Source organism: Drosophila nasuta, chromosome 2R (assembly GCF_023558535.2).
Source record: "Drosophila nasuta strain 15112-1781.00 chromosome 2R, ASM2355853v1, whole genome shotgun sequence".
Taxonomy (NCBI): Eukaryota; Metazoa; Arthropoda; class Insecta; order Diptera; family Drosophilidae; genus Drosophila; species Drosophila nasuta.
Genome location: NC_083456.1, coordinates 29,951,539 through 29,974,448, shown reverse-complemented (window position 1 = coordinate 29,974,448; position 22,910 = coordinate 29,951,539). Strand labels below are relative to the sequence as shown.

Here is a 22,910-nt window from a genome sequence, read left to right as displayed (position 1 = left end):
GTTAATTATGCAGAAACGTGTTGGGCGTCAACATTTGCTAATTGCTTATAAATTGTTGAATTGTTTAATGTTTTTAACAGCAGCTGACTGGTGGTGGCCAAAAAAGGGTTAATGACGAAACGTCCCACGAGGCCTATAAGTTGAACTAACCGAGAACGCAACGCATTGTCGAACGTAGGATGGAGAAATTCTTCATGGCAATTAACAAGCGCAACAAATAGCCATTTTGTGTTAATTAGACGGGTTTTTGGCCACCACCCGTTGGGTGACTTTGGCTACATTTGGAATGGGATGCGTCAAGTGGGTGATTAGTGACAGAGAGGGGGCGGCCAAAAGCTAATCGCATTGAGCAGCAGCTCAAAGTTGACTGGCGAAACATGTTTCACTACTTAGCGGATGGCGGTGGCTCGTGGCAAATTTTAGCCTGCAGGCTGATTGGACGAGTGATGCAGCTTAATGAATTGCCCGCCATGAGAACCACAATGTTGTGACAAGCATTTAACTCGGCAAACTCGATTACTCCAAGGCAACATTGCGCACACAGTAGCTGAATTTAATTAAAACGATAAAGCCAATCTTCCTTTACACACACACACAAAACACATAGCGCACCTTTTCGAGCAGGTGAATCCTGGCGTAAGACAATCAATCACAGAAATTAAAAATATTCACTTAGAAGCGAGCAGACAACAAGAAAACCGAGAGTACAATGCTTAAGCATACCCTGCTATACTCTCATATAAGAATTATGTTTAACTGACACAAATAATGTCTTCGGTTTAACAGTATTACAGGGTGCAAAGCAAATGGTACACAAGGCAGCCAACAAAATAAATACATTTATCTTCAATCGTCACAAGGGGATGGTCAGGGATTAAGTGGGTTTGTTCCTTTGTTGTTTGTTTTGTCAGACAAATAAAAACACATTCACACAAAAGTCAATTTCCGGCACTTTGCCAACACACGCACTCAGGCACATACACAGCTGTGTTGTCTGGCAACACATAAAAAAACACACAGACATAGTAAAAGTAACAGCGTTTAAGTTGAACAAGAAGCACACTGTATATTTCATGCCATACAATCGACAATTGTAATTATGCAAACAGCGTGATTTATCCTTAAATGTTATCGATATTTACAGAAATGCTTTGTAGCAGCATTCAACTAAAATGGAGCATTGATTCAAGTTGCCTCTGACTTACAGTCTAATTAGTAACTAACATAGATAACTTATTAACTAATAGAAATCTGCCATGCGGTGGTGTGTACTCTTTGGTGGTCGCAGTCTACTCTTCTACTTCAACAGATAGTCCATTTCAGATTTTGTGGTTGACATATACTGATCCAGCTCCTTGTCCAGATCCTCACGCTTCACTTCGCCACGCTGCGGTTTACCTATGAATTGTGTGGGGGAAGGAGAATAGAAAAAAGACCGACGATTAATTGTGGTTGCTCTTTGAGACAATTGTAATTAACATAGTTAATTCAATGTTGCTGCAATCCAAGCTGGCTGGCATCCTTTGTGCGCTGGCTGTCTTGCTCTTGCAACGCTTTTACCTGTAGCTGGGCGACCACCACGATTGCGACTACGTCCACGACGACCTTGCTGATTTGCTTTGCCAGCTCCTGTCGCTTCTCCTTTCTTGTTGTTGGCGCTGTTGTTCTTATTCTTGCCGTTGTTGTTACCATTTTTATTACCAGCCTTAGCAACCTTGCCACCTGCACGCTGTTGGCTGCGACCACGGCGACGTGCGCCTGCAGCAGCCTTTTGCCTGCCGCCATTTGCTGGCGACGCAGCAGCAGCAGCAGCATTTCCTCCCTGACGTGCCCGAGATCGTGAGCGAGAGCGCGAGCGTTGTGTGACAGCAGAACCAGCAGTGGCAGCATTAACGGCACGCACAGCAGATCTAAAATAAGTCAATAGAAAATAGGTTAATATAATGCATGATTTAATTAAGAGCTTGCTACGCTTACCTGCCACGTGCACGTCCTCTGCGTCCGCGGCCACCAGCAGTGGTTGCAGCTGCAACGGCAACTGCCTTTTGTGCTGCGTTCGAATTGCGACGCTTTCCAATGCGTCCGGCAGCAACGCCGCGCACTTGACTTGTTGTGTTGTTGTCACGACGACGATTCGCTCCACGTCGTCTGCCGGCAGCTGCTCCTGCGCCAGCTGCTGCTGCCACACCTGGACGCACGCCCAAACGTTGCTTCACCGATACTCGGCCTGCTGCACGTCCACCACCACCACCAACTCTTTGGCCTAATGCCTGCTGCTGCTGCGGACGGCGTCCGCGACTCTGTGAGCGGCCACGGCTCTGCGAGCGGGCACGACTCTGCGAACGACCACGGCTCTGCGAACGGCCACGACTCTGATCGCGTCCGCGACTCTGAGCACGTCCGCGACTCTGATCACGACTGCGTGAAAAGGCTGGCTGCTGCTGCAGTTGCTGCTGCTGGCGGGGCAAGCCGCGGCGACGTTGTGCCACACGCTCGGCTGCGCCACCCACCGTGGGTCGACGTAATCCCAGTCGCTGGCGTAGTCCACCTGCTCCTGCTGCTCTAGCCACCGAGCTGGCACGCCGGGATACGCTGCCGCTGCGACGTGGTCGTCCACCACCGTTGTTGGCAATCAAATCGGCGCGCATGCTATTTTATGTGATATTGAAGTTTGTAAGCAGAAGGTAGAGATGTGTTTTGGTTTTTTGGGTTCTATTTTGGGCAATTATCACTTGAGTTTAAAGCTGCTTGCTTGCTTCCGAGACAACAACAGCTTCAAATGTGTGTGTTTTGCATTTCTATATATAGATTGTATTGGGTGATGCTTACGTTGCCAGGCGAGTGCTGTTGTTTGAGCGCACGGCTCTTCCATTGGGCCCCATCCGGAGCGATTTGATGTTGCTGCCGCCGCCGATGCCGCCGTTGGCAGTTGTCCGCAAGCTTCTCTGTAAGATGCATAAGGGTTTTGGTTGGTTTTTTTGTGATGGATTTGTTTGGCTTTTTGCTTTGCAGTTAGCAAAACTGAAACAGTCGCTGGGCTCAAAAAAGGCGGTAACGTTTTCAGTTCAGTGTGTGTGAACAATAGAAGTCTACTACTGAAGTGGCTATCTATATATAAGGCTGAACTAGACTGCACTGGGCAGGCAGGCAGGACAAGTTCTTCTCGCTTTGCTAGCTAATCAAAAAACAGTTGTGTTCAACTGTGTTGTTTAGACTAGTGTTATAAACGCAGAATGCATTAATCCTCTGTAGCTGCTCCACGTTCAGTTGTTGTGGTCTTTGTGCTGTTCCCAGCCATGGAATACGTTTAACGTTCAACGTTGCTTGTCGTATGTTCAGTCAGTTAAACAACTGCTTTCCTTGATTTTCCCTCAATTATCCCAGACAGTTAATACTGTAGTTGTGATTGTAGTTGTTGTTTGTTTTGGTTTGTTTGTTTTTTTGGACACATACGCGCTTCAGTTTGAGGGCCGTCTGAACAGTGTGCTTCCTCTTGAACTCCTGCAACAGTCGAGTGTTGGCCGCCGATGCTGTGGCATCCACAATGCGGCGACTGCGACTCTGAGAACGACTACGGCGACCACGAGACGCCGATGGCGCGGCTGGACGAGCCTGATGATCCTGGCGAGATTGCATTTGAGTAAAACGCTCGTTTAGCGAGATTCCTGTTTGCACCATTTTATATTTGTATATTTTCCTTTACGTTGTGATAACTTTTGCTTATTTATTTATTAGCTTGTTTTGCGTTCAGAGTTTCACGTTCTTGACACCTTGAAACTTGGTTGATAACTGTAAGCAAAAGCAGAAAAGTCAGTTATTTATATATGCGAAAATATTGCAGATTTCAGGTAGCAGAAACAGGTAGAAAGTCGAATATGTTGTAGCAGCTGCCGTCGGAAAATCTGCGCGCCATAAAATCGGCGGATTAATAAATCGAAGAGGGCCCAGCAGATGTCGTCGACGTGCCATAAAACAAATGTACGTCAATTATGTGATACATACGAAAATTATTATCTCTTTGAACAGATTTAGAAATGAGTTCATGGAGCATGTGAAAAATGAATTCTAATTATAAACTCACACACACACACACACAAACATACGGCAGTTGCTACAGCAACGGCAACATCAACCACACATATTGCATATCCATTTTCTCAATTGCATTTTCAATATATTATATATTTGCTAAAAATAAGCACGAATATTTTCTATATTAATCTAATAAAACTTACATATTAGCTGCTATTATCGTCGTTGTTTCTGTATTTGTGCAAAGAAGCTGCGTTGTATTTCACAATTTTTCACTTTTGATATTCACTTGCTAGGGCTCCGTGTAGTTTAGTTTTAACACTCTCAAAGTGTTATTTCCACGCGAAATATTCGTTTTCCACTTTTTTCAGCTTGATTTGTTAGCGATTAGCATGTGAAAATAATATTTTTCCTGACAGTTTTTATGACAAAGAAAGCAAATTGCAAAAAGGTACAGCTTGTAAGCAATGTGACCGCAGATTCGAAATCTAGTACATACAGTTTTACGACTACAAATATACTAAAATATACAATGTTGCATAGCAGCGAGCGTGATTACATTTTATAAAGCTTATATAATTTTTTAAAAGTATTTCTAGCATGCTGTGAAGTATATAAATGTATGTTTGCTTATGTAGTTGCTAAACTAAGTTAAGTAGAAATATAACAAATATAAATCGCAATGGCCACACTTCTTGCAGGGCTGCAAAATTTGAATGCTCATTCACAATAGATGCAATCGACGGGATCTGGCACCGCTGGCAAGCAGCCACTTCATAATAGTTGAATTTTCTACACAGCGCGAGAGTTTTAAGGTGTAATTAACAATGAAATGCGTATAATATTAGCACAGCCGCGGCACAAGTGCGGCTGTGTCATCAATCAGCTTCATCTCGTCTTTATATAAAGCAAACATCACGCAACGCTTTGTGCTATGCAGACCAAACGTAAATAAACATATGGATGAACATATGCATAGTTATTAGTTACATATAAACAAAAGTCTTCACGTATTTGTTGTTGTTGTGCTGCTTATCGTATTCAAAAAACTTGTTTGAGCGGTTATTGAACTTGTGACACTTGACTTTACCGGCTAGAAGAACGCTTGGGGCGTGATTATTTGGCAACTACATAAATTTCGAACGTGTCAGCAAATTCTTCTTGTGGTGGCTCGAACTTGAACCCAAAGAAGAGCAAGAAACAGTCGAACGCAGACAAAGCTGCCACATGGTCGTCTACAAGATGGGAACTCGTACACCAGAGCTAATAATATGGTAAGTAATATGTAATATTGTTAGTATCTTTTTCTAACGTGTCTCCTTGCAGCTCCTTCATCGTTGTCAGCCTACTCGTTATTCACTTCTTTTCGGATCTGCTGCGCATTTCTCTGGGTGGTCGCTATGTGGTGGACATGACGCTGTCTCAGCTGGTGGAGTCACAGTCCAAGGATTATGCCTGGTTGCTTAAGCTACTTGTCAATTGCTTCGGCTATAGTTGCGTCTTTGTGCCAGGCTATTTGATCTACAAATATGTGCAGCGTTCAAATTATCTGGAGCGTGGCAACAAAACGCTGCTGCACACCGCTGTCAACATGTGCATCACAGGGAACTCCGGCTACGACCCCCTAGAACTCACTCCAAACGAGCGTGAACGCACGCAAATTAAACGCACAAGTTCCCAGGAGGCTGTACAGCTATTTTGGTGCTTTGGCGGCCTCATGGTCTCCTATCTGACGTGGGGTGTGTTGCAGGAGAAGATTATGACGCAGCATTACTACAACTTCAACGGAGAAAGTGCCAAATTCAAGGATTCACAGTTTCTGGTCTTCGCCAACCGACTGCTCGCCTTCTTTGTGGCCCTCATATATATGCAATGGCAACCAGCTCCGGGAAGACACCGGGCGCCACTCTACAAGTATTCGTTTGCCTCGTTCTCAAACATTATGAGCGCCTGGTTCCAATACGAGGCTCTGAAGTTTGTAAACTTTCCCACACAAGTGTTGGCCAAGTCCTGCAAGATTATTCCAGTCATGTTAATGGGCAAAATCATGTCGAAAGCCAAATACGAGTCGTATGAGTATTTCACAGCTTTGCTCATTTCCCTGGGCATGATTTTCTTCATGAGTGGCTCGTCGGATAACAGCAAAGCGAGTGGAGTGACCACATTGACGGGCATCTTTCTGCTCTCCATGTACATGGTCTTCGACAGCTTCACGGCCAACTGGCAGGGCGGATTGTTTAAGAGCTACGGCATGAGTTCGCTGCAAATGATGTGCGGCGTCAATCTGTTCTCATCGATCTTCACAGGCGCCTCACTCTCCATGCAGGGCGGCTTCATGGATTCGCTCGCATTTGCCACAGAGGTGAGTCAACAGAGAAACCATTAATTATCTTTACTCTATGTGGTTGCTTCATTGCTTTAGAATTGAATATTCCTCTGTCTAAAAATACTTTCCAATTACAAACCTTAATTAACAACTATCTTATCTTATTATATCTAATGCTAACATTACTCTGCACTGCATTTACACACCTTTAATTTATGTCCATTCCTGCCTATCTTTCTTCAAAGTCTATTTAAACAGTTGCATCATTTCGCAATCGTCGAATCTACTTATCTATTTATGCAAATAGTTTATTCGTTTATTTGGCATTTGCTAATTTACTTTGTCGGGGATTTTCTATAGTTCAGTCATCCAGCCAATTGTTTGCTTTTGTTTACAAATATTTGGTTTTACTTGTAGCATCCAAAGTTCGTGTTCGACATGGTTGTTCTATCCATCTGTTCGGCGGTTGGCCAATTGTTTATCTACCACACAATTGATGTGTTTGGCCCAGTTGTGTTTACCATCATCATGACGCTGCGACAGGTGAGTGGCCCGCACTTTGAATGCCATGAATTTGATATACAACTCACTCTCTCACACTCTTTCTTTGTTTTATTTACAGGCGGCTGCCATAATGCTTTCCTGTTTCATCTATCAACACAGCATTACGTTGCTGGGCATCTTTGGTGTGCTCATCGTATTCGTGGCCATCTTTCTGCGCGTGTATTGCAATCAACGCTTGCGGGCGAAACGCAAACGTGCCGAGGCCAGCAAGCCCAAGATCGCTGTTTAGTTGTAACTCTTGCTCAAGACAGAGACTCTTATGACGCACACAGTCTTTTAAGCTTTCAATCAATCCAAACTATATACATATATTCATGTAGTTAGGTAGCTCTTACTGTTAGTTAGTCTGATGTCTTGTCACCTATATTTCTCAATTGTACAGACTTGTTTTGTAGTTCTAAGTCTTAAATGTAAGTTGCGAGGCTTGAAAAGTGTTTTGTACGTGTGCTTAAAGTAAATAATACTATATATTTATTAATTGTAATACATATCAGCAGCAGGCAGTTTTACACTTGCACAGCAGATATGAATAAATCGAAATTGTAAACATTAAGCTAGACAAGAGTAGTGTTTAGCTTTGCCCGCTGATTCAGCCGTGTGACATTGACCCACTTGACTTGGTGTTATTAATTTTTTGGCTACAAGCGAAAGCATCATCAAGTTAGAGCTCCCTACGCCTGGCTGCTCAACTCAGTTTTGTGGCATCATTTGACACAGGTCAATGCACAAGCGTCGCTCGCTTGTAACATGTTTTTTTCTTTCTTTAATTCACTGTGTCATGTGGGCGCAATCATCATGATGATGATGATGATGATGACGCTGTGGCTGTGCGTGGGCGGCTTCTATTAGCATATTTATCGCAGACTCGCACAATGCGAATACGAATGCGACTGCGGAAAAATGCGAGCCAATTAAAAACAAAATGAGCATTGTGCAATCGCCTGCTGCTGCCTTCTAAGGGAAAAACAGCAAATTTGCCATGTTGTTAGCAATTTTCGTTGGTTTCATTTTTTTGCGCAGAGGTGATAAATTGGGGCGTGCTCCAAGCTGGCAACATAGTCCATTGCCAACGCGCCGCAGCGTCGCAAGTGCCACAGAGTAAAGAAGTACCACAAAATTATCCTCGGTAACGATGCAGTTCGTCTGGCTGCTGTTGATCGGCACACTCGGTTATTGTGTCGCCGCGCCACGTGTCTACAACGATTACAATTCCTATTACAATCGACGTCTGGCAGCCATCGCCAACTACAACAACAACTACTACTCGCAGAGCAGTCGCTTGAGTAGACAGAGCAGCAGCAGCAGCAGCAAATCGGACAAGGAGAATGCCAAGTTTGCGGGTGCACAGAATCAGGAACTGGATGATCTTAACAGTGATGAAGGCGACACCAAGACTCTGCTGCTCAAGAAGAAGCTGAAGAAACTCTATCGACCTTATGCATCAGCTGGAGCTTATGGCTATGGCAGACCATGTATTCCCTTTGGCCGCGATGCCAGCGGCGCTCAGAAGGATGCCGTTGAGCAGGGACGATTTCTGTTTGACCTGAATGTCTACAACGTGTATGGCGGTGCAGGCGGCTGTCGTGGCTATGGCGGCTATGGTGGAGGATTAGGTGGCTACGGTGGCGGATTAGGTGGCTTAGGTGGTTTAGGTGGCGGTCTGCTCTCTGATCCCGTAGGTCCAGTTGCTCCTGTTCCCGTGCCCGTACCTGTGCGTCCCTATGCACCATTTGCCACCTGGCTGTCGCTCTTTGCCCCGGGCATATTGCAGAACAGCCTGGCCACCACTGTGCCGCTCGCTGATCCGCTGCCCTTGCGACCAGCTGCCGCTTCGGTTGCCAACGATCCACAGAGCGATCCTGCCGTTGATCCCAACTACAATCCAACTCCAGTTGCAGTCCCAGTGCGTCGTCCTGTGCCCAATCGAGTGTACTACGATTCAGCAGGCTCTGTAAGTGAACTGCAGTAATTAGTTATTGATCTTTGCTAATTTGTCTTCCTTTGCAGCCGCCAGTGACGCCAGCTCAGCTTGTGGGAGGCGTGGCAACCACAGTCAACGGCATCATCCAACAGCTGACGGGTCAAGTGCAGCCGGTCTATCAAACAGGCGCCTATAATGTCAGGAATTATCGCAGCAGCTATGGATAAGGATATCAACGAGATTAGCTAAAATCAAACGACTCTTATTTAAGTTTAAGTTAGACATTAAATACGAAAACCAACAGTTACATTTATTATTGTAGAACGTTTTTTATAAAATAAACTTTATTGTTTTGTTAAATGTTTCCTGGCTTTAAATATTCCAAGTCCATAAATCCATCTTAAGAATATTAAACAGAGATGATAAGTCGTGACACTTCTTGAATTGATTGCGCGGAAATATAATCTGAGCTCATTCTCTTTCACATGATTACAGCGAAAAGTGTAAATATTGGAGTGCGATTTGCATTTTAAAATATACATATGCTTAAAAGTTGAGTTGAACAGAGCATCCATTTTAACTGAGGATTGCATTAAACTTTAACTGCCAATATTTTTTATTTACTAAATAATAACTAACAAAGATTATCATAATTTCAATGTCAGTACGGAACAATTGAATATTTTGCCACACAACTCTTTCTCAAGTATTTGAACAATTCTAAAAATGTTTGTACAAAGTGGATAAAAAAATAAAATTTTAAGAGCATACACGCCAGATGAGAAAACATTTGAATATTAAATATTAAAACAAAATTACAATTATGGTAAATCCATTTCAACTCAAATCCAATCCATCCAAATGATGTTCACCTTTTGAATATTTTAGATTTCCTTAAAAATAAATAAAAGTATTCCCATCACATAACAAATAATTTGGGTGTTAAAATACAATCTTAATAATTCCAAATTTGGTTCGAAACAATCTAATATTTTTCTACACATCTCGATTTAAATATTAAAATATTCATATTAGTTCAGAAATCATTCGAATGTTAAAATAAAATACAAATTCTAGAAAATTCTGCACGAATATCATTCGATATTATTTCACAGCCTAAAATACTTGTTGAATATTTAAGATACATTTAATATTAAATTATTGAGAGTATTTACATTTACTAAAAAAAGGAATTTGGTCTTAAAATACAATCTTAATAATTTAAATTTTGGCTCGAAACAATTAAATATATTTCTACACATCTTTCGCAAGTAGTATTTCAATAGCAATAATTAATGACATCCCCAAACAAATTGTTAGCAACCCGCAAAAATAATGTATTCATATTTTGAATTTGAAATAAGTATTCCAAATGAAATAGTTGGGATTCCCCATTATACTGAGCACATGCATAAATTACGTTTATGCTGCTTTATTATCTCCGCCGCCAATTGCGATGAATAATAGTCGTAGAATATTCCTGGTCTTTGCTCGAGATCTTACTCATGCACGTACTTAAATAAATCTCTCATCTCTGCCACATTAAATTTATGCACGTCGCGTTCTGCGCATTAAAGTGAAGAAGGCGACGCCAACAACAACAACAAACGGTGACTAGAGGAACAACAATAACAAGGACAACACGGTGCACAATTACAAGAGGAAAAACCGGATTTCAGGGGAACTTTTGGCGTTCATCATTTTTGTTTATTTTTCAGTACAAATAACAAGAGATAACTAAGCATTAAGTAAAGATCACACACACTGAGGCTTACTTGCCAAAGAAACCACCGCCACCGCCATAGCCGCCATTGTAATAGTTGTTAGAGTACTGCGACTGCGATTGACTGTATTGACCACCATAGGAGCCACCGAAGTTGTTGTAGCCACCGCCGGGATAGAAACCGCCGCCATAGCCGCCACCTGGATAACCTCCATAGCCACTGCCGTAGCCTCCACCATAGCCTCCTCCTGGATAGTAACCACCGCCAAAGCCAGGTCGGCCATAGCCTCCATAGCCACCGCCTGGATAGTAGCCACCACCGAAGCCATGACCACCGCCAAATCCACTATAGAGACCGGCATTCAAGCCAATTCCAGCGCTGAGTCCAACACCTCCGCCTAAGCCACCGCCAAGCAATCCAAATGTGCGTCCCTGGGCTTTGCCCGGTGCAGGTGCAGCGACTCCATAGCCAGCTACTGCTAGCAGCACCAACAACTGCAAGAAAAGAAACCACAAGCGATGAGCAACTGCATCAAGTAGAAAGAAGGCAACCAACTGAACGTACACAACAAAAGCGCGCCATACGAATAATTATATATTTAAGTGTGGATAGTGGATGTTGTGGTTGTGTTGCGCACCGATTCGATAACGAAACTAAATTGCAATTGTGAAGTGCTTGGCATTTATATAGCCCGCTGAATTCGTGCATAGTTCCCCCCCAAAAAAGAAGAAGAAGCTGAAAAGTACGCGCCACGCATTGCCAAGTAATTCTACGCAAATTGCAGAACAAACAGCAGCGAAGAGCGAAACTAAAACTCAATCCGAATCTGAATCTGAGAGCAGAACCAGTTAGTGACGAAATCATGGAATACCCCTTCTTCAATGGCCAGCTGACAATGGGCCTCAGAATGCGTTAATTTTCGTCGATTGTCAAAATAAACATATGTACATATAGTCTACGATACAAGTCTACAAAATCTGTTGAGGGTTAAGGCAATTGCCGTACCATCGTACCGCAGATTGCTGCTTGTCGTCGTCGTCGTCGTTGTGGAAGATCAAGATCACACACAGCTGAAAAAAACCCAATAAAAATAATCACTTGAGTGATCATAAGACAGAATTTCCCAGCTAGCCGATGCTTACATACCCTTGCATTAACTCATTAACCCAGTAACCAGTTTTGAAGGTATTTTTTTGAGCTCCGCTTCTTAGTTTCTTTATTCTGTATTTAAGGACTTTAAAGCTAGTTTCAAGATGAGTCACGCTCATTTTAACTGCGAGGCTATAAATCATTCCTTAGTCTTTAGTCTTTTCTTTGTATACATTTTGTTAAAAGAACCATAATTTATCTTTCGCTTATTCTTTTATTTATGTATAGAACATGAATTTAATAATAGTTAAATTAGAGTTAATTTAAGCTTGTAGTTAATTCTCATTTCTTTTCTTAATATAGTAAATAATTACTTTTAGTATTTCCAGGATTTTTTTACTTTTTCTTTAAAGGTACTTAAGTTTTGTATTCTTATTTATATACATTTTTTTAAAATTAATATTCACTTTTTAAAAGTTTTGTCTTACTTCTCCTATTATATATATTATTAAAAATATAAATTTGATATTATTATTTTTATATAATTTTATTTCAAATGTAATTTACTGTATTGTCTAACTTCTATTATTTTTCAAAATATTTGGCTTAATAAATAAAAAAAATTTGTATTTCCATTCTTTTCAAAAAAAAACATTGTTTACCTTTTACCACAGCTTAGCAACTTTACAGCTAGAGTATTCGGCTACAAGCGACATTAAAATACCAAACTGCTGAAACAAAAGACTTAGGCAACGAACTCGTGAGAGAACGTGCAGCGAAGCATTAGGCGTGGAGTTGCCGGAACCCTCGTCAGCCAGTGCGACTGCGACCAGCATTCAGTTGGCTCATTAGCACTTGCTAACGATTTGATTTGTTTAATCTGCTAGTACTCAGTACTAACTATAACATTACACCCCGAGCCCCCTTTCAATCATTCAATCTATTTACTCTTTGTGTTTATTCTGTATGAATAATGTTATTCACTTTCGTTGAACGCAGTTTATTCACCTTTATGTTGATTGCTTTGCTGACGTCAGCTGGAGTTGCCAAAAAGCCACCCACATCACCATGAGGAAGTCACTTGTTTGGGGGCATGTCAGCTTTACTTAGTCAAATGTTAGACAAAGTTTTGATGACTTTGTTACTTGCTATGATGGATTTGTATTACGCCTTCCGCAACATTTGCAAACTGATTGGATTTCATGCTTTAGTGGTAATTCATATTTTGCAAGTCATCACAATACATATTTTATTTTAATATGAAAAGAACTAAACTAAATTGCCTACAAGGTTTACAAATGATGTTTTAGAATTATTTTAGTTGCTGTCACTTTGGAAAATCCCAGCAAAGTTCATTCTTAATATTTCTATTGTGCTTATTGTTTTTGCTATTATTTTTAACTGTCTTCAAGTTCGTACAATAATTTAGTTTAGTTAATTATATGCCATTAATAAGTAATTACTTTAGATTTGGCTTCCGTTTAAATTGGCTTTTATAAATGGCAAATTTGCGAGTCAATTGTCACTACAGTTTTGGTTCTTCAACTATGCAGGTGTGTCTTCCAAATTCTATCAGCTACAACTTGATTAATCCTAATCTTGTTCACAGTTTTATTTCGCTTTCTTTATACTGAGCTGCCTCGCTGTGGCTTCCTTGAGTGCGCCTCAGTTCCCAGGATCTGGATATGGCTTTGTGCCTTTTGGAGGATATGGAGGAGGCAACTACGCCTCGTCTGGAGCAAGTGCAAGTGCTGCAGCGAGCAGCAGCAGTGGCAACTATGGATATGGCTTTGGGAATCCAGGATACGGCTATGGATGGCCAGGCGCAGGATATGGTGGAGGATTTGGAGGAGGCTATGGAGCGGGTTATCAGCAGCAGTCGAATCAATTTCAATACAATAATTATGGCAATTATGGAGCTGGAGGCGGTTTTAGAAATCCATACTTTGGCTATGGCAAATGAGCCAGCTTACAAATGTAGATGTAGATATGTGTGTTGTGTTGTTAACTGCTGGAAATTTCTGTTTTTTTAAGTTAAACGATTTCTATTTGTTGGTCTTTTGACGTTTTGGAGGTCAATAAAACGTAAATACCCAAAATTGGTGATGATGATTCACGTGCTTTATTGCCTGCAATTTTTAGTATTCAAAAATTAGTTGACTTAAGCAATTTATCATCTTTACTTATATATTTCAATTGTGATCTATCTATGGAAATTCTCGAACACTTCTTCGACAATAGGAAATCAAAAATTTACTTCCGAGCAAAATGCCTAATTTGTGTGTTAATTTAAGTCAACTGCTGAGACTGGAAATACCCTAAATTAGAGCAGCTTGTCCATTGGCCATTCATAATAATTTACTGTTAGCTCCCACTTTTCAGAGTTTCTGTCACATATATCTGATATTATTTTGCTTTTTTTTGTGCTTTATATCTGTGCTCCTATTCAGCTCGAAAACCAGAAATTTTCAGGGTCAATTTGTGTGCATGAGACAAAGATGCCAACACACACACATATGAACAACTGAACTGAAGTTCACACAACAACAACAACAACAGCTCAAAGGTAAAACGAGATCTTGACAAGCGGCGATTGCATAAGGGCAATGAAAGAAAAACACGCTAAAGAGATAAAAAGTGATCGCTTGCCGCGCAGTCGCTTCAATTGCAGACGCGTCGTGGTCCATGCAAGCGACATCATACCTTATAAATCGGCGAAGATATATTTGAGCATTTGAGTTTGGACGGTTTACAAATTGGACAATAAAAGTACATTAATAAAACACAAACTTAAATATACGAGGCCATCAAATAAAAAGCGGATACCCAAAGCTGTAAAATGCAAATCATTGTGAGTAACTAAAAGTTTTCAATTACATACAACTTTAAAGTGTGTGCAACAATAAAATTAATAAGGTTCGGAATAAACACAATATTAATCTTTAAAGTGAATAGATTTGTTTAACACAAGAAAGATAAATCAAAGATTAATAAAGATTAAATATTTCCCAAATATGTATTTGACAAATTAATATTGTAAACTTTACACTGAAGTTGATAGAAATAGAAGCATTTATTTATTTACTTATATTAGATGTAATTAAAATGAACACTAATTTATATCTAAAGCACTGGCTACAAAGGCCTTAAAAGCATTTCTTTAAATGTTGGAAACTTTCTTTTTAAGTGTTGATAAGTAAAAAAAATATTTAAAGTATTTTTTCTAAAAATAAAAATAATTTTGTATTACTAAAAATCTATTTTATTTCTTTGCAGCGTCCACAAAATTTATTCCTTCTCCTAGGAATCTGCTTAGTCTTCCTACTAAATGAAGCCAACGCTGGCAAGCTCAAGCTTCTTGCCTTCAAAGGTCCACATGGTGGTTTCGTCAAGGTGAAAGCGCGTACTCCAAAGCTGCTGGGTCTTAAAGCTGGTTTGATTGGCGGCGCATTGGGTGCTGGACTTGGCGGAGGCATCAGCGGCGGATTCGGTGGAGGCGTGAATGTTGGCGGCGGCTTCGGTGGTTATGGAGGCCACAGCAGCGGTTACGAGCATCACGAGGAGCATCATGAGAGCCACTACAGCAGCGGCGGCAGTTATGGAGGCGGCAGCTATGGAGGCGGTGGCTTTGGAGGCGGTGGCTTCGGCGGTGGTGGCCTGTGGGGTAAATAAGCGAGCTTAAAGCTCAACCAGAGACTTCTTGCCATTAGCATCATTCTATTTGTTATTTAGTTTTAAGCTCATTTCACAATAAACATGCACTTAGTGTTATTAACAAAAATGAGTATTTCATTGAAGATAAAAGTAATTTTTTTTTTATTTATATAAAAAGAAAACAAATTTGAGCGAAAAGTAGATTGTAAATCTTAATTTAAGATTTTTTTGATCTTAAGAAATAAGATTTTTAGGTTGATCTTGATTTAAGATTTTCCTTCGTGGTTAAATTTTGAGATTTTCGCATTCTTCAAACAATAATAATCTTGAATTTTAAGATTGGGCAATTTACCACTGTTTAATTCCGCTGATAGTATTTTTCGTTATATTTATTAGTTGGGTAATTTTAACGACTGCAACTTTCTTACTTGATAATTGTCCAATCGGATTAGTTGGCCATAACTCAATCCAACTAATTTCATCCAGCTCAACAAACCAATTTGAATTGTTTGTTACATTATTGTTCCGCTAGATGGCGCGCATTTTCAATGCTGTTAAACTAGTACATGAACTGTAGATGGCGTTTTATCACAATCAGTTGTTAATAGAAAATAACATCACTTCAGAATGTAGGTTTCCGTAGTGTAGTGGTTATCACGTGTGCTTCACACGCACAAGGTCCCCCGGTTCGAACCCGGGCGGGAACAATCTTTTTGCTAATTCAATTTTTTGTTTTATTATTTTTTTTTTATAAACTATTTGTAAAAATAACAATAAATTAAAGATATCTATTTTAGCGCCGTTTGAAACCGCCAAATCCACCCAATCCTCCGAAACCACCATAAGCGCCGCCTCCAAATGCGCTGGCCGAGCTATACGATGAATAGCTCTGATAGCCACCACCATAGCCGCCATAGCCTCCATAGCCACCTCCAAAACCACCTAATCCGCCCTTCCAGCCGTGCTTGAAAGGCACATAGGGTATAGGCTGAGGCACTGCAACTGGCACTGGAACAGGTTGAGGCACTGGAATTGGTTGTGGGACAACAATTGGCTCGGGAACTGGAACTGGTTGTGCCACAGGATACGGCAATGGGTAACCCACTCCGTAGCCCCCTCCAAACTTCTTGCCACCAAAGCCATGTCCTTCGCCAAAGGCTACACAAAGCAGCAACAACAGCGATCCCTGAAATTGCACATTATGGATTGAAGATTTGCAATGATGAATTTGGAACTCACCGTGTTTAGCTTCATGTTGTCGCAAAGTTCTAATCAACTGCAGAATCGAGTTGACACTTTTTATAGCATTTCATTCACTTCCTGTATCTCCTTTTTCCGATGAGTTCAAAGAACTGTCAATCGAAATTGAAAGCTTGTCAAACCAGTTTATGACAAGCCTACATTATAAATAAACAAATTTGACTTAGTTAGTCGCTGCGACTAATGCAAAAATTATTGTGAATCGTGTGAAAAACATTGAATGAGTTCAAATCGCAAGTTTAAGGTCGCTGTCTAGTTCCGGGCCTAATATGTGGGCGTGCAGTCTGAGAACTTGTTATATAAGCTGAGACATCTTCAAAGCAAACAATCAGTCAACATCCAAACAAAATCCAATCATCATGAAGATTAGCTGTGCTGTAAGTGTTTCTCACTTCTTGAAGCGTCAAACAATTTCTTATTTACAATCTTTGCAGTTCTTAATGCTTTGCCTCTTCGGCAGCAGCTATGCTCAATATCAATATCCAGGCGCAGGAGCTTCCTCCACAGGAGCTGCTCAAGGAGTCAGTCCCTCGTCCGCTTCGCCTGCTGCTCCCGTGGATAATCGCATAATTGGTCTCAATGGCTTGCTTGGCGGAGGAGGAGGTGGTGGAGGCGGCGGACCATTTGGTGGTCTGTTTAGCAATCTTCTCGGTGGCTTCTTAGGCGGTGGCAACAACGCACGCCCTTCGTTTGGTCAACAAGGTTATCCCGCTCCCTTGCCTTCCTATGGCGGTGGTTATCCCGGCTATGGAGGAGTTGGTTTCCCTGGCTATGGAGGCGCTCTCGGCAACGGTTATGCTGGCAACTATCCCGGCGGCTATCCAGGCAGCAATTACGGTGGTGGCTACGTTCCCGGCTATGGCAACTATTATGGCTAAGCAATTCAACTCTTGACTCTGCCAAACCAAAGTATTATTTAATTCTCCATGTTATCAATTCGTAGTCATAGCATATTGTTGACCATTAAAACTACCTCACATATACTCAAAACATATAAAACCAAATAAGGTGGTCAAAAGTGCCACGCTTTTTGACTCTTTGCCAACCAATTTTCACATGGGGATGTAGCTCAGATGGTAGAGCGCTCGCTTAGCATGTGAGAGGTACGGGGATCGATGCCCCGCATCTCCAAAGGTGATTCCTTTTTTCGACTTTTTTTTAATTAAAAATGTATCTTAGCAATGTTAGTATTGTTTAAATTATTAATAGCAACTTTCTAAAGTTATAAACATTTTCGTTTCTTTTAGTAGCAAGCAGCGTCAATGCTAAGTATAAAACTGGAAGCAGGCGAGCGTCAGACAAGCGGCTCAATGGTCTAGGGGTATGATTCTCGCTTTGGGTGCGAGAGGTCCCGGGTTCAAATCCCGGTTGAGCCCGGCGAACTTTTTTTTTTTACAATTTTTGTTTAAATTATTAACAAAAATACGTTTTCTTTTAAAATAAATAAACCTGATCAAAAATAGTAACAAAAAAAGTTTAAAAAAATAAAAGATATTTTCAACTGGAGATGCGGGGCATCGATCCCCGTACCTCTCACATGCTAAGCGAGCGCTCTACCATCTGAGCTACATCCCCGTTGAATATGTTGGCAGAAAATGCCGCTTTTGTGACTCTTGTTGCGTGGTATAGACAATGTTAATAGAAATAAATAATTTCGCACACGTGTGAAATAAGTTTGTGGGCGCATTTGCTGCATTTTAAAATAAATTACGTATATATTGATTTTGAAGACTTTCACCGCAACTTTATCCATCACATATTGTTGTCACTTGCCGGACGGCTGCTTGAAACTCGATAAGAAGTGGACGATGGGTCCACACAACTTGAATAAACTTATGCATTTAATTTCCGCTTCCGGTCAGTGAAAGTTGTCTAAAAGAAAGCACAACAACAGCACCTGCTGAGCATGTTGTGGACAACACACACACAGAGAGAGAGAGACCTGGACATTAACTCTTACCACTTTCGTGCTCCATTGTTGTCATAGCACAAACACAAATAAACGCGCGGCCAATTGCATGTGGAGAACAGGAGAAATGACTGCTGGATATGTTGGATATGCTGGATGCTGGATGCTGGTCCCGTTCCAACCAGCAATTGCTCATCAGCCGTTACTATCTGGACTTTCACACTTGTGTTTATACAACTGTCGCTCGCTGGCGCATTCGTATTTGCTTGGCCACGCTCCTCTTTCCCTCTGGCAGCTCTATTATTATTTTCACAAGTTATATAAAAATAATAACAGAACCGGACTGCCATTGAGAATCGAGAAGTGGAAAGTGGGGAGCGACGAGAAGGAGCTGACCGAAGCCGAGCGAAGCCGAGCGAAGCCATCATCCATGGCCATCCATTATGCTGGCGGGCATTTATTTGCCAAACAATTCAACAGCGTGTTGGGTCTACGTCTGCTCCTTGGGCAACTTCAACCACTTCATCAGCATCCAGGAGCCAGCAACCAGCATCTGCATCAGCATCAGCATCAGATTCGATGCCAGCTAGTTGCTTGTCTGGAGCTATCTTATGGTTTATGATGGAATCAAAACAAATGCCAGAGCGCTGCGCTTGCTTCTGATGAGTTTGTTTATGCAGATTGGTTTGGACTTTTTCGGCGTTAATGGATAAATGTCCATATGTGTGTCTGTGCCTGCAAATGTGTGTGTAAGTATGTGATTGAATGTTTTTACCCTCCCTCCTCAAACACTTTGCTGCCCTCATTTTCATGCACATTTTTACACATAACCCTTTTTAGCGAGTTACTAAAGAAGAGTTCAACAGCTGGAGTGTTGAGTTTGAGACACTGTAATATTGAAAGTGAATTTACAGATAATGTATGAATATTTAGATTTGATTTTTATAGAATTTTGTATTATTAAATAGAGATTGGATATCGAAAGTTTACTCAAATGATCTTCTTTTAATTATATATAGATGAATTTACATTCTTTGTTTAATAATATTCTATTTTTATGTAAAGTTTCTAAGATTTTGTTTTTTAATAAGCCGCGTTAACATTTTAATCAATTAGTATTTCAATTTAGTTAAAGTATATAATCATAAAGTATATATCAGTATATTATATATTTATTATCTCAATTTAGTATATTGTACATTTAGTATTTCAATTAGATATAGTATAACAATTCAGTATTCTCTACATTTAGTATTTCAATTTAGTTATAGTATATCAATTCAGTATATTAAATATTTAGTATTTCAATTTAGTTATAGCATATGAATTCAGTATATTATATATTTAGTATTTCAATTTTGTATATTATACATTTAGTTTTTCAATTTAGTTATAGTATATAAATTTAGTATATATAATATTTAGTATTTCCATTTAGTTAGAGTTTATAAATTCAGTATATTATATATTTAGTATATAAATTTAGTTATAGTATATATATTTTTAGTATATATAATGTTTAGTATTTCAGTTTAGTTATAGTATATCAATTCAGTATTTTATACATTTAGTATTTAGAGTATTTCGGCTTCGCCATCAGATGATCGAAGTCGAGTGTCTTGTGAATTTTTGGGTTTGCTTTTTTGTTGCACGCTTTTCAATTAAAACTGTATTGTTTTCTTTTACTTTGTCTGCGGTGTTTACTTAGGCGATGCTGCTTAGCCCAGGGCACAGCAGCCAGCCACGGGAAGCGGAACAGGCAGAGGAACAGCTCCAAAGCCAAAGCTGCTTCCACCGCCGCTGCTGCTGGCGCTTACTTGAGGCGGCAGCGTGGCCGGAGGCAAAGGAATGGGCCGCGGGGGAAGTGGAGGTAGAGGAGGAAACGGTGGTGCCTGTGGTGAAGAGGAGGAAGGCGGCAGCAAAGGCGTTGGCTGTCGCGCTGGACCAAGGAAAGCTGAGCCATAAGGCGGCATGCTGCCAGTTGCTGAACTCGCACTATTCTGATCCGTCTGATAGATGTACACATTGCTGTTGCCCTGCGCCTGTTGCTGTTGTTGTTGTTGCTGCTGCAGTGATGATCCGTAGTAGGGCGGATAGTAACCAGGTTGGGGTCCAATGCCAGCAGGATTGCAGCCAAAGGGCGGACAATTGTAATAACCATTAATGGGAAACGCGGCGCCAGCGTAAAGCGGAGCAGGATTGTGGAAAGCGAGCCAACGATCCCGCCAGCGACGAAACAAAGTGCCCAGAAAGAAGAACGAACGTCCATCGTAGTGCTCCGGCTGCAGTTCCTCCTGCTCATCCTGTTGCAAGTCCGCACAGCAAATGGCCGAGAGCAGCATCAACAGCAAAAGCATCTGCAAGAGATTCGTTTATCGAACTGGAGTTGATCCTCGTTTTTTACTTACGAGCGAAGACATTTTGGCAACTATCCGCATTAAAGTCTCTATCTGAACTGAACATCCACTTGGCTGGGATGAAGCTGCTCCAGTCACTATGAGATGCCGCTTAATGAGGCCTGTAATGAAGTTTGGGAGTCGCCGTTGCCTCAGCTGCCACATCGCAAGAGTTGCCGCAGCGAAGCGTGCAACATTGAACAACGCCACATGACACAAGATACAAGACAGAAGACACACACTTGTAATTAGCTCAATCAAACTGCTCTTGAAGCTCAGGCCAAGAGCAAGTTGAAGTAGCTATTGACTTGTTGCATTATTACTGCCTATTTCCCTCTATTTGCCTTGGTTACAGATTAAAAGTAATTCTTCTTATTAACAGTTAAATAGTAAATAATTATTACACAATATTTTGAACAGACTGTCGCTGACTTAGAATTAATTACAATTATATATTAAATTTAAGTATTTGACAACATTTCTAGAGCTGTTCATTTAATTTGAAATATAGACAAGTTTAAAATTACAATTAAATAATAAACACGTGTATTGGACATCACTTAAATTTGTTATTAAATAAAAAAATAGATTGGTAAATGAAGACTATACAGAGACAAAAAAATCTAGATTGAAAAAATCTTGTTTTAAGATTTTGGTTTCTTGGTTTAATTTTAAGATTTTTCCATTCTTGAAACAAGATTATAATCTCGAATTTGCAGATTGGGCATTCTAGATTTTTTTTTTAATTTTTCGATCTTGACTTACGAAACAAAACAATCTTGATTCCAATTTTTTTTTTTATTAATGCACGTTTTTTCTTGCTGTATATAATTAAATTGAAGTGAATTTGAAATCACAATTAAATAATAAATAAGTACAGCGCAAAATTGTAATTTGCTTTTGCATACAAACTCTCAATAACTTTTTTTTTACCATTCAGTTATTTTACCTATTTTCAGTTGACATTTGCTAAGTAGGTTTAAATTTCATAATTTCATATTCTTCACTTTCTTTTTAGCCAGCACGTGTTAGCCATTATTCATTAAACAGCAACAACAACACAGAGAAAGGGACAAAACTTGGCAAGCTTTTGACTTTTGCTGCCTGATTCCTGCTGGCAACAACAATGTTTCTTGAGTTATGAGCACTGCGTGCCAGGTGTACTAAAAACAACTTTTGAAGGCAATACAAACTTAAGAACAACTGCCCAAATATCCTGTAAATTTAATAATAAATAAATATTGAAAATTTATATTTATTTATAACACTTTCTATTGAACATTTTCTGGGTATAGTTTTATGGTATTGTGATTCATCATCGTTCTCCCAATCTCCTTACGGTTACAGGGTATGTACAGGTGACAACAATCAGCTGAATCCCATATCCTATGCCTGTGAAAAACAAAAACAGCATCAGCAAGTGCTGTGAAAATTCACGCGCCGATGAAAATTTCGCACGTTTTTATGGCTCTGACCCCCGGACGGCAAATCTGAGAAATGGTTTCATAGATTAGCCATAGCACCAATGAAACAACTTTGATTTCGGCGGTTACTTTTACATTTAATTAAAAAAATATGCAAAGTCAACAGAAAACTAAAATGAAATTACAGTACAGAGAAAGAGAAAGAGAAAGAGAGAGAGTCCGTTTCTATCTGTTGGCAGGGAAACTTTTCATAAACTTTGTTGCCATAAAAACAATAAAAACCGCAATCCTCCCCAAAACGTTGCCATTGTTATCGAAATAAGCAGCACAACTCAAATGGACAATGGTCGAGCGTCCTTTTTTACGAGGACGACGACGACGACGACAACGACGACAAAGCTAAATCCGGCGGAACCACATAAATTATGTTAATGCTTATGGTATGTACACGCCCACCATGTGTGCTCCCGAATGGGAGTCTTCGTCCTTGTTCAGGATAATCACAAAAATACACAGCAACACGACGACATTGTGTGCCCAAATCACATTTGTTTAGTCTTCTACTCTCCTCCTCTGCTCTCTCCTTGCAGTCCGATAGTTTTTGTCCCCAA

The 22,910-nt window shown here is 40.5% G+C and overlaps 8 protein-coding genes and 4 non-coding genes across 12 annotated transcripts; 7 read left to right on the top strand and 5 right to left on the bottom strand.

Moving 5' to 3' along the window:
* Positions 1–1,040: 1,040 nt before the first annotated feature.
* LOC132786903 (micronuclear linker histone polyprotein) lies at positions 1,041–4,507 on the bottom strand. Its single transcript, XM_060793633.1, has 6 exons — positions 4,236–4,507; positions 3,454–3,789; positions 2,830–2,945; positions 1,978–2,649; positions 1,561–1,910; positions 1,041–1,398 (listed from the first exon to the last, which is right to left on the bottom strand). Exons 2-6 carry the CDS (start codon positions 3,676–3,678, stop codon positions 1,298–1,300), a joined length of 1,464 nt encoding a protein of 487 aa, XP_060649616.1. The 5' UTR covers positions 3,679–3,789; positions 4,236–4,507; the 3' UTR covers positions 1,041–1,297.
* A 214-nt stretch (positions 4,508–4,721) lies between these two features.
* On the top strand, positions 4,722–7,435 carry LOC132786904 (adenosine 3'-phospho 5'-phosphosulfate transporter 1). Its single transcript, XM_060793634.1, has 4 exons — positions 4,722–5,306; positions 5,359–6,394; positions 6,776–6,901; positions 6,981–7,435. Exons 1-4 carry the CDS (start codon positions 5,260–5,262, stop codon positions 7,149–7,151), a joined length of 1,380 nt encoding a protein of 459 aa, XP_060649617.1. The 5' UTR covers positions 4,722–5,259; the 3' UTR covers positions 7,152–7,435.
* A 171-nt stretch (positions 7,436–7,606) lies between these two features.
* LOC132786905 (uncharacterized) lies at positions 7,607–9,160 on the top strand. The gene is made up of 2 exons (XM_060793635.1): positions 7,607–8,873; positions 8,930–9,160. Exons 1-2 carry the CDS (start codon positions 8,055–8,057, stop codon positions 9,068–9,070), a joined length of 960 nt encoding a protein of 319 aa, XP_060649618.1. The 5' UTR covers positions 7,607–8,054; the 3' UTR covers positions 9,071–9,160.
* Positions 9,161–10,516: 1,356 nt separating this feature from the next.
* Positions 10,517–11,234, bottom strand: LOC132786411 (pupal cuticle protein Edg-91). The gene is made up of 2 exons (XM_060792930.1): positions 11,132–11,234; positions 10,517–11,061 (listed from the first exon to the last, which is right to left on the bottom strand). The coding sequence occupies exons 1-2, from the start codon at positions 11,147–11,149 to the stop codon at positions 10,615–10,617; spliced, it is 465 nt and encodes a 154-aa protein (XP_060648913.1). The 5' UTR covers positions 11,150–11,234; the 3' UTR covers positions 10,517–10,614.
* Positions 11,235–13,341: 2,107 nt separating this feature from the next.
* LOC132785199 (pupal cuticle protein Edg-91) lies at positions 13,342–15,409 on the top strand. Its single transcript, XM_060791192.1, has 2 exons — positions 13,342–13,521; positions 14,933–15,409. The coding sequence occupies exons 1-2, from the start codon at positions 13,342–13,344 to the stop codon at positions 15,326–15,328; spliced, it is 576 nt and encodes a 191-aa protein (XP_060647175.1). The 3' UTR covers positions 15,329–15,409.
* Positions 15,410–15,943: 534 nt separating this feature from the next.
* On the top strand, positions 15,944–16,017 carry Trnav-cac (transfer RNA valine (anticodon CAC)). Its single transcript has one exon. It is a non-coding gene; the product is annotated as a tRNA-Val (tRNA).
* Positions 16,018–16,103: 86 nt separating this feature from the next.
* On the bottom strand, positions 16,104–16,654 carry LOC132785198 (keratin, type II cytoskeletal 2 epidermal). Its single transcript, XM_060791190.1, has 2 exons — positions 16,550–16,654; positions 16,104–16,496 (listed from the first exon to the last, which is right to left on the bottom strand). Exons 1-2 carry the CDS (start codon positions 16,562–16,564, stop codon positions 16,104–16,106), a joined length of 408 nt encoding a protein of 135 aa, XP_060647173.1. The 5' UTR covers positions 16,565–16,654.
* A 46-nt stretch (positions 16,655–16,700) lies between these two features.
* On the top strand, positions 16,701–17,560 carry LOC132785756 (peroxisomal membrane protein PEX13). Its single transcript, XM_060792023.1, has 2 exons — positions 16,701–16,947; positions 17,005–17,560. The coding sequence occupies exons 1-2, from the start codon at positions 16,930–16,932 to the stop codon at positions 17,446–17,448; spliced, it is 462 nt and encodes a 153-aa protein (XP_060648006.1). The 5' UTR covers positions 16,701–16,929; the 3' UTR covers positions 17,449–17,560.
* A 68-nt stretch (positions 17,561–17,628) lies between these two features.
* Trnaa-agc (transfer RNA alanine (anticodon AGC)) lies at positions 17,629–17,701 on the top strand. Its single transcript has one exon. It is a non-coding gene; the product is annotated as a tRNA-Ala (tRNA).
* Positions 17,702–17,874: 173 nt separating this feature from the next.
* Trnap-ugg (transfer RNA proline (anticodon UGG)) lies at positions 17,875–17,946 on the top strand. Its single transcript has one exon. It is a non-coding gene; the product is annotated as a tRNA-Pro (tRNA).
* Positions 17,947–18,072: 126 nt separating this feature from the next.
* Trnaa-agc (transfer RNA alanine (anticodon AGC)) lies at positions 18,073–18,145 on the bottom strand. The gene has a single exon. It is a non-coding gene; the product is annotated as a tRNA-Ala (tRNA).
* Positions 18,146–20,136: 1,991 nt separating this feature from the next.
* Positions 20,137–21,230, bottom strand: LOC132786801 (splicing factor 1). The gene is made up of 2 exons (XM_060793457.1): positions 20,888–21,230; positions 20,137–20,836 (listed from the first exon to the last, which is right to left on the bottom strand). The coding sequence occupies exons 1-2, from the start codon at positions 21,038–21,040 to the stop codon at positions 20,198–20,200; spliced, it is 792 nt and encodes a 263-aa protein (XP_060649440.1). The 5' UTR covers positions 21,041–21,230; the 3' UTR covers positions 20,137–20,197.
* Between the last annotated feature and the right edge of the window lie 1,680 nt (positions 21,231–22,910).